Source organism: Calypte anna, chromosome 1 (assembly GCF_003957555.1).
Source record: "Calypte anna isolate BGI_N300 chromosome 1, bCalAnn1_v1.p, whole genome shotgun sequence".
Lineage (NCBI taxonomy): Eukaryota > Metazoa > Chordata > Aves > Apodiformes > Trochilidae > Calypte > Calypte anna.
Genome location: NC_044244.1, coordinates 65,857,629 through 65,869,933, shown reverse-complemented (window position 1 = coordinate 65,869,933; position 12,305 = coordinate 65,857,629). Strand labels below are relative to the sequence as shown.

General features: G+C 36.7%; 1 protein-coding gene across 3 annotated transcripts in view; it reads left to right on the top strand.

The window, feature by feature from the left end:
• CNOT2 (CCR4-NOT transcription complex subunit 2) overlaps window positions 1–7,304 on the top strand; it is a 78,609-nt gene extending 71,305 nt beyond the window's left edge. For 2 of the 3 annotated variants that reach the window (XM_030461554.1, XM_030461571.1), the window contains exon 15: window positions 6,146–7,304. In XM_030461554.1, coding sequence (XP_030317414.1) covers window positions 6,146–6,232 — 87 coding nt within the window. In that variant the 3' untranslated portion in view covers window positions 6,233–7,304. The remainder of the gene's footprint in view (window positions 1–6,145) is intronic. The other variant, XM_030461562.1, reaches the window with a different exon arrangement.
• The last annotated feature ends 5,001 nt before the right edge of the window (window positions 7,305–12,305 follow it).

Sequence of the window (12,305 nt, the reverse complement as noted above, 5' to 3'; positions counted from 1 at the left end):
TGTGGTTCCGAGTCCTAAAGTGTTTTGTTCAATTAGAAATCTTTTCACTTGGAGGTTAACATGAATTGTTTCCTGAAAAGGCATTTAATTTCTGTGAGCAACTTTCATGTATATACACTTGGATCTTATGAAATATTGCATTGAATATATGTCTTTCGATGTAGTTTTGAACATCAGCTTTACATTAAAGGGAATAGAGTTCAGTGTTCATCCCTTTAAGTGCATTTCTTCCTAGTCAGTATATTGATGTTTGCCATCTACTAGAGATTAACTAGATGTGATTCTGTTTTCTCTTTCTTAGTCATTTCCCCCCAGTAAGTATGCTTAGTCTGTGCAAGCTCCTCTCAAAAATTAATGTCTTAGTTGTCCCACATGACAGGGAAAGCTCTTCAATCTTTTTGCATGTCTGAGTCATTACCTCTGCTGTCTTGTGACCATAAGAAACCCAAGATTTTGTATCTGAATGTTTTAATGGCAAGCCCTATTTGTATGGTTTTTCATATGTGTAAGGTAATGTGAGAACTCTGAAGCAGAAGCATTACTCCCCTCAGAAGAAAACCCAAACAAAAGGAAAGTTTTAATTTCTACATGAATTTATTTGCTACTTGGTATACTTCCTTAGGTTTCCAAGATGCTAGATGATGATGATGATTATTATTATTATTTATCATCAGAGATGGAAAGTAACAGGAATTATTTAACTTCTGAAAGGATAGATTTCTTTTTTGGAGTTTACTGCATGTGTTCCATTAATTTATGAGCAGTAAAAGGCTAGTGTAACATCAGTGCAATTGAATTTTCACATGTGGATACATTTCTTTTATTAGAAGGAAGTGGTGCCCTTTGTATAAGGATAGTAACCTCTTTAGTGTCTCACCTTTTTCTACCTTTCTACCTGTAGCAGATATATGAAGCTGCTACTTGATTCTTAAGTATTACTTTTTTTTTTTTTTTTTAGTCCTGAGTGCTGTCTTAAGATTCAGCGTGCAGTGCTTGAGTTCTTCATTAGCACATTACATCTTTCCTCTTCCAAGCGTAGACTGGCTTAATCTAATAGACATTCTGGGAGATACTTGGGTGAAAGAGAGATTTGAATCACTATTGTTCTCCAAATTATTTTGACAAGATTACACATATTCTCTTCACTTTGCAGACTGAAAATAATTCCTGCAATATTAAGACACAGTTGGTAGCAAGTAAGGACAGGGATAGTATTTTCTAAAGTTTTGCATCTGTAGCAGTAAGCTAACAAGGAAGTTATTTTTTTCCCCTGCATTGTCCATAGGAAGAGATAATATATCTTCTTTAGCCTTATTTATTTATTAATGTAGACATTGAAACTAGATTTTTAGAATTATTATTATTTTCTTAATTTTTTTTTTAATTTTAGTTTGCAAAATACAGCAAGGTAGTTGAGTATTGATCACAGGAAGCTAGAGAAGGATTTGGGGAAAAATATCTGTTTTATTAGACAGATTAGGAATCACTTGCCAGAAATTCTGTGATGTTTCCTTCTATGATAAATAAATAAGGACTTAGATGTATGTCAGATGTGATCTTGACATTGAATTAATTCTGATATTAACTCCGAGAGCGGAGATTTCCTTGGAGGAAGACTAGCATAGAATTACCATAAAAAGAATGGCAGTATTTGATAAATCCATGTAGCTTTGAATGTGAAGAAAAGGAAGGCCAAGTAATTTTTTTCTAGCAAATGCAGAAGTATCAATTAATGTTTCAAGAAATTAAAAGTACAAGAAGCTGGGGGAAAAAAAGAATTCTAATAAATTGCAGTCTCTTCATGTAACTTCTACATTATTAATGAATACTGGGAATATCAGTTCCTTATAAGTAAGTAATTTCTGTTTAGCATTTTCATTAGTCCTCTTTTGAAGCAGTCAGATGAGTTAATTCTGATAGTTTACTATCTCTTATATGTGCAAATCGAATTGTTTTTCAAGGTGCTTCTTAAATTTGTCTGTTCTAGTGCTCAAATATGGGGCAGCACATATTTTAATGTGTTGTGCTTTGCTTACATGGTGCATTTTGCATTATGAACTTATCTGTTTATTGTACTTATATGACACTGCATGAAAAAAACCACAGTGAAATATAACAGTTTATTTTAGATAATATTATTAAACCTTAAGGCTAAATTTTTTAAACACAGAAACCAGATGTTGTTTAACGGATTATTTCTATTGTATCCTAGACTGGATTTAACAAAACCTTGTAAACTGAATAACTTCTTTTAACAAAACATCAAACATTAACTGTTTTATGAAGCTGTAGGCTCTGTATTTTATATTCCTAGCAGATTGAAGAAGGAAATGCTGTAAAACAGCCAAGTACTGAGACAATTCCTAAACTGTGAGGAAATCAAATCAAATTATTTGTGTGTTGATAGATGGTAGTATATAGTGAGAAAATGTGAGTGACATTAAACTTCAAATGCACCTTAAATGCAAACAAAATGCAGGAAAGTGCCCATTACAGATACATATGTATATATGTTTTCTCATCCTAAGACACATGGAATGTACAGTATGGTTGAAGACACTTTGATTTTTCTCTGAGGATTTGGCTATATAGTTTGCTGCTGTTGAGGAGACAGGAGAGAGGAAGGGAAGTGGATAAGAGACCAAAAATTGCACATTTACAAAGTCCTGATTTATATAGTCTGAAGTAAACTGTCTGGAAGTTCTCCTTAAAAAAGGAAGGAGAATTAAACCCTTTTAAGAAACAAGATTATAAAAACTTCTACTCTGATTTTTGTAGTTACAAAACATGGAATTCTTTATGGGAGAGAAGGTTAAATTTTCAAGTGTTGGTTTGCTTGTAAAGGTTGCTGCCTGTATTAAATTACTTCTTATCCTGTTAAGTTCATTATTAATTTACATACTTTTATAGTTGCTAGAAATTTAATCTTTTTCTTCTAATACAGATGTGCCCTAGCGTTTTAATTCATCCCCTAATTTAAATTTCTGTCTTTGTGTCCATATTTAAGTGAGTATAAAGGCTGCTTTTCCGTCATGGTTGTAGTTTTTGACCTAGCCTTGGGATGTCTGCAGTCTCCTTTGATGGACTTACCCAGGCCAGAAAATTTTGTTCTAAGAACACTTCCTGTTCAGGTTACTTTTTGTTTTGCTTTACACTAATGATGCTATTGATCACCTAAAGCAGTTCTCTTCTGTCTTTATTATTCTTACCTCTTATTGTTTGAACAAGCTGATGTAACTTTACCATCAGAACAAGTTTTCTAGTTTTCACTAGAAGTGATTTATTTCTTTGCACAGAACAATTCATTCACACATTTGCTTTAATTTTCCACATGCATTTAGTATTCGTTATTCTTGGTTAATAAAAGGTATTTGATTTTTCATAATTACTTCCATGTGGAAAATAAAACAGTTTAACAGATGTAACAGATGTATGTCAGTGGATAAATGGTTTTGATTTTTTTGGGTTTCCATTTTATTTGTATCTGTTTATATTAAAAACATATCAGTGCTCCTGTTCACATCCTAAGCCACAGTTGCCCCTTGAGTAAAAAACAAAAACATGAAGTATACCTGTAATACAATTATTTTTCTATATGTAATAAATAATTACCTTTTAGTCTTCAAAAATATATGGTCAATGAGTTCTTTTTTTATTTCATTAAATGTAACTTCAGGTGTTCTTGCACATTAGTAGATATTGCATTTGAACACTTCTGACTCTGGGATGCACATCGAAAGGGCTGTTTTCTGCCTGTTTATGTTAAAAATTTATGTCAGTTTGAGGCATCAACTCGTGTACTTCGAAAGAAAATTTGGGAGGCAATCACATTCCTTCCAGAGGAGAGGCTTCCAACCTGTAGCATACCAGGGACTGCTCAAGCTGTAGAGCATTTCATTCCTAGACACACTTTGCTCCCAGCTCCCACTGCCAATAGACACCCCCAACCCCCAGAAGTTTGGAAAGCCTTTTTAAGGCTGCTGATACTGTCTCAGCAGTTTAGGTTAGTGTTTTCCATTGGTAATTTTGAAGGCATTTTGGAGCACATGGAAGTTCAGGTAACTGATTGAAGCTGTTCTTTGTTAGCCCTTCTCTTTTTTTACAATTCTGTCAAAGAAGCAGTTCCCCAACAGCTGATCATAGGTTAATATTGATCTGCAGACCCTTCCATGATTATGTGCAAAATGGAGGCCTTGAAAGCCATGAACAGGAAAAAGGTTTGAGCAGTATTTTTTCATTATAAAATATCATCAGAGTTACTGAAGGTCCACCCAACCAAAACCAACCTTTGACACCAAAATGCCCACATAGATTTGTGCACTTCCATATTGCTTCTGACAAAAGAAGGGAGCAGGCAACTCTTCAGTGTCAGCACATGTATATATATATGTATCTTTATATAAAGATATCTCTCTCCTAAAGAGAGCATGCATCAATACGTATCAATAAGTATTAATTAGGAATGCCAAAAGCAATTGCCTTATACATATAACCTAAAAAAGTCCAAGCAAACCAGACAATAAAAATAAAATTAAAACCAAAACCCAAACAAACTGCAACTAAAAACCCCCTTGGTTGTTGGAGTAGAGAATGGGGAACCAGAAATGAGGCAGATATGCATCAGTGCAGATGGCTGTAGCCTCAGATAGATTTTGCTAGGATTTTCCAGGTTTAGGGACAGTGTGCTCTGGGGAATGCAGACTTGCTGAATGCTTAGCATTATCCCCTGCTTTGTTCCTTGCCATGTTGAGTGTTCTTGCTATGCTAGATGGACCTCGATATGAGAGTTGGATTTCCTAGATTTTATTTCTGGTCTTGCATTGACTTGCTCTTTAGTTTGTCTACCTGTAAAGGCTAAAATACTGCACAGTGTGTAGTCATTGAAGGGATATTCTTTAATAACCTATTTGCTACTTCACTGCTTTTATCTGTATTTAAAAACAATGGAGTAAGCTTGCTCTGCAAATAAAGACAGTGTTCTGCTAGGCTTCTCTACTGAGTTAAGCAAAAAAAATTACATGTGTCAAAAGTAGCTGTTGAATTACCAAAAGACAGCAATGAAGAGCAATCTGAAACTTTTGTTTACTCTGCTTATTCAGTTATGATAGGAGGAGCGTGAGAGACAGTTCTGAGAGGATCTGAAAAATACAAGGTGTAAGGAAGTCCTTGGACATTTTTGCATAAAGTAGCAAGCACCAAATGTCAAAGTGCACTACTTAGGAAAGTGTGCTCAAATTGAGGTCAGGGGGAAGGAAACTGCTTTTCACTGTAATAATCAGGATGCATTCAGACATCAGGGATGGCTACAACCTTAGTGTACTTGCTATAGTAAAATAAGAATTCCTACTGGATCAGTGAAATGTTTTACAGTTATACAAACCAGACATCCTCAAGCAAAAGTCAAGTGATTTTGCCATTGAGACAGTAAGGTGCTTATTTATGAAGCAGTAACCTGTGAGGAATCCAAGCACATGAGTAAAGGTTTTTTTCTGTGTGGTTGTTAAAAAAACAACAGCAGGACTTCTCATGTTGGCAAAGCGCAATATAGGAACAAGGAGCTCAGGATCTACAGGAGGGTTGGGAGAGTCTGAAGCGTAAATCTAAGTATGAAATGGAGTAGAATATTTTGCCAAATTCTGGCTTAAGCAGGTTTCAGTAATTCATGTTTAACGTTTTAGAAAATCTTCCCTGATTTTGTACTAAGGAGAAACCTAGCTAGTTTGACTTAAACTTGGGTCTGGTAGTATGGCATAAAATATCACAGAACTTCAGGAAATCCAAAATAGTTCTCTCTACATCTGAGCTGTGGAAATACATTATCTATTCATAATTCAGCTCATGCCATGGTTGTCTGTTTTGCGTGTGTGTTTATGTTAAATTGTTTGAGATTGTAACTGGGGTTTTCAGAGTAATGTTGCATTAAAAAGAATAGGAGAGCCTACATGTCACAAATGTAATGGCTCAGGGGATTGACTTTTTTCTCATTAAAATATAGAATTCCAGAGAGCAAAATCTGCTGTTTCTGCCTTAAGATAAGTCAGGAGTTAAATTCTTCCATGTTAGATTTTTCAAGTATGGCACAGGTAAATGATACATTGTTTTATTTGGTTTTGTCTTTTTTTTTTATTTATTATTTTACTTGTAGGAGTTCCATCTGGAATATGACAAATTAGAAGAAAGGCCTCATCTGCCATCAACTTTCAACTACAACCCTGCTCAGCAAGCCTTCTAAAGACTTCCCTTTTCTTGGGGTATGGCTGTCTCAGCACAATACTCAACATAACTGCAGAACTGATGTGGCTCAGGCATCTTGGTTTTAATTCCTTGAGGATCTGGCAATTGGCTCATGCGAAGGGTCACCATTTGAGGTCCTGCCTTACTAATTATGTGCTGCCCAACAACTAAATTTGTAATCGTTTTTCTTTAGTTTGAGCAGGGTCTGAATTTTTGTTTTTGTTATTATTTTTTGCCAGCAGACAAGCTTGGGTCTGTAAAGACAAGCAAGTACACTGACAAAAGTTTACCACTTAGTTTTCCAAAATGTAAAAACGACAAAAAAAAAAAAAGAAAAAAAGACAAAAAATTAGACAACAAAATTTGCATTGTTCATTGTAGCACTATTGGTAATAAAAAATGTTTGTGCATTTTTATGTGAAGATCCTTCTCGTATTTCATTTGGAAAGATGAGCAAGGTTTGCTTCCTTCATTTTACTTCCCCTTCTGTTTTTGAAAGGCAGTTTTCGCCAAGCTTAATGCAAGAATATCTGACTGTTTAGAAGAAAGATATTGCCACAGTCTCTGGTTAGTTTCCAGAGTTGTGTATTACTGAGCTTCATCTTTCCAGAATGAGCAAAACACTGTCCAGTCTTTGTTACGATTTTGTAATAAATGTGTACATTTTTTTTAAATTTTTGGACATCACATGAATAAAGGTATGTATGTACGAATGTGTATATATTATATATATGACATCTATTTTGGAAAATGTTTGCCCTGCTGTACCTCATTTTTAGGAGGTGTGCATGGATGCAATATATGAAAACGGGACATTCTGGAACTGCTGGTCAGGGGACTACTTTGTCGCCCTGTGCACTAAAGGGCCAGATTTTCAGCAGCCAAGGACATCCATACCCAAGTGAATGTGATGGGACTTAAAGAAGTGAACTGAGACAATTCACTCTGGCTGTTTGAACAGCAGCGTTTCATAGGAAGAGAAAAAAAAAAAAAAAAAAAGATCAATCTTGTATTTTCTGACCACATAAAGGCTTCTTCTCTTTGTAATAAAGTAGAAAAGCTCTCCTCACTGCAGTGTTGACTTTGATTTGAGATTGTGAAGTTATTTCTTCAGCAATGAAAAATGGAAAAAAAAAAACTTTGAAGTATTAAAACTATCAATCTGTACAGTGGTTAAGACACTTGAAGAGTCTTTTTGCTGCTGATAAGTAAATTTGTGAGAAAGCTTCTTACTCTTTTCCTCAGTGAAGTTTCCACAGCCAAAAAGTTTGGTTAACCTTGGGTTCAGATCCCCTCACTGTAAAGGCAGATAATTTTTAGAAAGGTGGGTGGGTAACATTGCAGATGGTACAAAGATAGTTCAAGAGTTTATTGCAGAAGGAACACTTAGGAGAATCTTGGTTTAGAACTGATCATAGCTTAGCTCCAAGTTGGTATTTTCCCACTTAAAAAAGAAACAGATTTCATTTGATGGTCACTACTACTTGACCTTCCAGACACAAACAAACATGAATATATGCTGCTTCTGAAAATTTCAGCTGTTCGGTAGAGCAGAGGAAGAAAAACCCGAGCTATTTGGATAATTTCCTTTTTCTTGATGTGATGCCTCTGGTGATGCACACCATTTCAAAATACCTGAAATTACCAAAGCAAGAAAGGAGACTGACCATGAATCTCGTGGGGTTTTCAGGTTTTGACCAGCTTGTTCACATTTATTGAATTATGCTTGGAAATGGAACCATTAATGGCATTGCTGTGGCTTTGTATCAGGTGTATAACAGTTTTAAATTTTACATATTTTAAGACTGTATACATAAAAATATAAGCCTATTATAATTTTTATTTTGTTAAAGTAGCCTGCCTTCTCAACTTGAAAGAAGAGGATGGTTGTAATCCAGATGATGGCTAACACAGCTGAAAAAGATTCTTTTTCTCAAATCAGATAAGATACAAACATATATTTGACTATTCAGGCATAATTTTATAAAAGTTTTTTAAATTACAATTTTCCAAATCCATCACTCCCCAGTTAGTCTTACATTTGTTACTGTCAAGAAGTCTTCCATGATCACTGTTTGTTTGGTTTTTTTTTTAATTAAGGGCTCCTGAGATGTTTCTATCTTCGGATCAAATGTGATTATTTCTTAGTAGATGGACTTGGATTCTTTAATGTACTGTGGAAATGAGCAACATATATGGTAAAGGGAGCAAGATAAGTTACAGTAAAAATGGTATCTGTACTTCGATGGTACAGTGCATTCAGCTGCATGATACTTCAAAAATGCCAAGATGCTTTATATTAGCAAATACTTATTTAAATAAATATGTAAATATTTATTAATTTGAAAAAAAATATTTCTCACTTGTGAAGAATTCGTGCTTTGCTCTTTCTAAGGGGATAAGCAGTGATTCTCATTTGTTGATTAAATGATCACATAAGGAGACTTTTTTCCTGTTGTACTCTGGGTTTGAAGGTTTAAACAGAAAACAAGGTGTAAAATTGGAAGCCCTTCTTAGCTGATATCACATGAATTTAAAAAACAACAACAAAAAAAAAACCCTAAACAAACAAAAAGCCAAATGAAAACAACAAACCTGAAAGAAAACCATTCTGCCATATTTTCTGAAAAGAAGAAAACCCGAGTCCTGACTTTAACATTTACACACTTGGTAAACTGGCAACTGAATTGACCTGGAGATTTTCAACACTGACAGTTCAGGTCTGAGGCTTGTGCACTTTGTTTTCACATTCCACTAACACTAATGAATAAGGGGAAAAAAATCGAATGCTATATGAAAAATAATTTATTTGTGGTGGTGTGCACATTGTGCAAGGTAAGTTCTGAGTCATAAATGCAGTGTTCTTGGAAAGAAGAACTATTTCTATTTCTATCCTGTTTAACACTCTCATATTCATCACCCCTTATTGCATTTTGTTTATAAATCTTGAGTAGTTCGCTCCAGTTTCTCTGGAAATCCATTGCCCTGAAATTTCAGGATTAAAATATGTTTCATCCTCTTGATTATCCACATTTTCCCCTGTTCGTGGGAAAGTTGAGGATGGCCAGGGAGTCATGGAGGAAGAAGGTAAGGATGCTTTACCTGGGTGTTCAAAAATGAGCAGACAAACCATCAAGGACTCAGTCTCCTCTGCCTTAGTACCTGGTGCCAAATACTTAAGCACCTGAGAAGCTTTATGGGCTTGATTAATTGAAGACCTGAGTAATCCAGGAAAGGCTGCAGATACTCACACAGATAAAACTGTTTTGCATATGGCTGTGACCATTCAAATATTGGCTGCACGTGTGGGTCAGGATCCATGACTGACCACACCACTCTCACACATCTGCATGGTGACATCTGTACAGTGCAATGACATACAGGCATGCCACTTCGCTGCGTGTCACCTCTGAAATCCTCTCTATCGATAAACACAACACTTTTCATACTCTTATAGTTTTCATGGAAAAAAATCCCTGATGACTGATGAATCATAGAATCATAGAATTGGCTGGGTTGGAAGAGACCTCAGAGATGATCAAGTCCAACCCTTGAACCACCGCTGCAGTTACCAGACCATGGCACTGAGTGCCACATCCAGTCTCTTTTTAAATATCTCCAGGGATAGAGAATCCACTACTTCCCAGGGCAGCCCATTCCAATGCTTGATCACCCTCTCCGTAAAGAAATTCTTTCTAATATCTAACCTAAAATTCCCTTGGCACAACTTAAGACCATGCCCTCTTGTCTTGTTGAAAGTCGTCTAGGAAAAGAGACCAACCCCCCCCTGGCTACACCCTCCTTTCAGGGAGTTGTAGAGAGTGATGAGGTCTCCCCTGAGCCGCCTCTTTAGGCTGAACAGCCCCAGCTCCCTCAGCCTCTCCTCATAGGGTCTGTGCTCGAAATGAAACCTGATGATATCCCTAAACTAAGTTCTTTATTGTAGTTCAGATGCAAAATAGCTTGTGAAGTGCTGAAGGACTCTTTCTGGTAACAGAAAGAGAACATAAACCATCTTTGGAACCACATAAGCAGTGCTGGAGGGCAGAGAGGAGCGTGGGGCAGTCAGCTCAGTCTCTCATAACTTGTAGGTGGTGATGGCTATTGAAGAAGAAGAAGGGCGTTTGGTTTATAAGTAACACTGTTTCAAATATACTTGTCACCAAAAAGGAATACATTTTAATTTTTTTTTCTTTTTTAATTAAATTCTTGTAACTTCTGAGTGAAAGCACTTCCATGGCTGGATGCTGACTGAAACAAAAAAGGACGTTTGGTTGCCAGCAGCTGCACTTGAGAAGAGATTCTGAATGCAGTTGTCATCTTAAGCATGAGGTAACTAGACAGTGCTTTTGAATTAAGATCCTAAATATAACAATTGTTTCTATTAAAGCAAGATTTATGAGTGTGCGGAGTTTTCAAGTACTGTAACCTTTCATTGTTTTCCTCAACATTTGCTGCTGCCTAAAATTTATGCTAGTAGAAGTTGAATTCTAGTAAAAGAATGCAAATTGATCTAAGTAGTTAGTCTGGATTGACAACTGATGCATTTTTTTCATGTTGTGAATTAAAATGATGCAGCTGTTTTGTTTTCTTTTTCCTCTGATAAGCATGTGTGACCTCATTTCCACAAATCTGTAACGTTCTATCTAGTACCTTTGAAAGACCTCAGGAAAGCAGCTGGATGACTTACTTTGAAACTGAAGTTTGAATTACTTCAGTAGGTTTACCTCTTAAAACCTTTTTACTGTTGGAGTTAAACGTTTTTGTTTGTTTGTTTGTTTGTTTTTACAAGCAATCTTAAAGTACATCAAACTATTTTTAATATTACTGATTCATTCAACCCACTTCAGAATTAGCAGTGCTAACTGAACATGCATATTATTTTCCTAGACTTAGGTTTATTGTTTGTATTTCATGTTCCCTTGTTGGTATTAACATGCCAATATCAGACGTGGGAATACATCAGGATTTTCCTGCTGAAGCTGCTTTACTCTCCTTCTGGTTTAACAAATAATCCAGTGACTCAGCCAGTTTTCACAATTGCACTGTCCTGCATCACCTGTGAAGCAGTCCTGGTGAGGAGTGAAGGGAAGGCTGGCATCTTGGAGCTGCACTGTCTGATCTGTCATCAGTAAACTTCTTTGGAAACTCTTCAGCTTCCTCCACACTCTTCTTTTGGATGAAAGGTCTGTCTTGGTTGTTGCCCCACCCCTGGATATGTTTCTACCTGCTGACTGTCATCTGGCTTCCCTTGAAGGCTGATAGATTCTCCGGTGAGTGTCACAGTATCGGTTTCAAAAAGGCATTTTTACTGTGCATGTATACATTTGCTGTTTGAAAAGGCTGCTCATTAGTGGCACTTTCATGGAAGACTGTGAGGCAGTTCCATGATCAACATCATCAGGACCACTGCTAGGTTTCTGCCAGGAAGCAGGGATGTGTGAGCCCATTCCCATCAGCTCATCCCTGTGGGTGTGTGGTGACAGAAAGCCCCACTGTGGCCCATCCAGTATCGATACACGTCTGAGGTGGAGGCATCCTTGCCAAGGGCCACAGGACTTGCCTTCAGGTCCTACAATCAGCAGTTGGCCCAGGTAAGCCTACCTTTTGGTTGTGGGGCAAGAAGGGGCCTGGAAAATATGCAGCAACCTTTTTTCCTGCTGTTGAAAATTTCGTACAGGCATCAAACTTTCTACATTGGCTTCCTCAGCCCTGGCTGCCCCTGATACAGCCCATGGTCTTGGAGCCAGCATGCTGGCTCCTTCCCTTAGCAGGTGATAGCAGAGCTGAAAGCTTCACAACATGCCCCTAGTACCCAGCTTTACTCTCTTATAAATCAGGCATTGATAATTTTTTACTTCCAACTGATCCAAACAGACTTTGAGTCCCAATTGAGTTACTTGTGCAGGACTTCAAAATCAGTGAGATTACCTGGTGAGTGTTAGACACTTTTTAGTTAAAATACGGCCTCATCATCTTCTCCAACCATGAACAATGTAAGGGTTGGATGCACACAGGAGGACTAACTCTCTAGGTTACTGTGTTGCCTGGTTAGTTGTTGCCTTAATTTT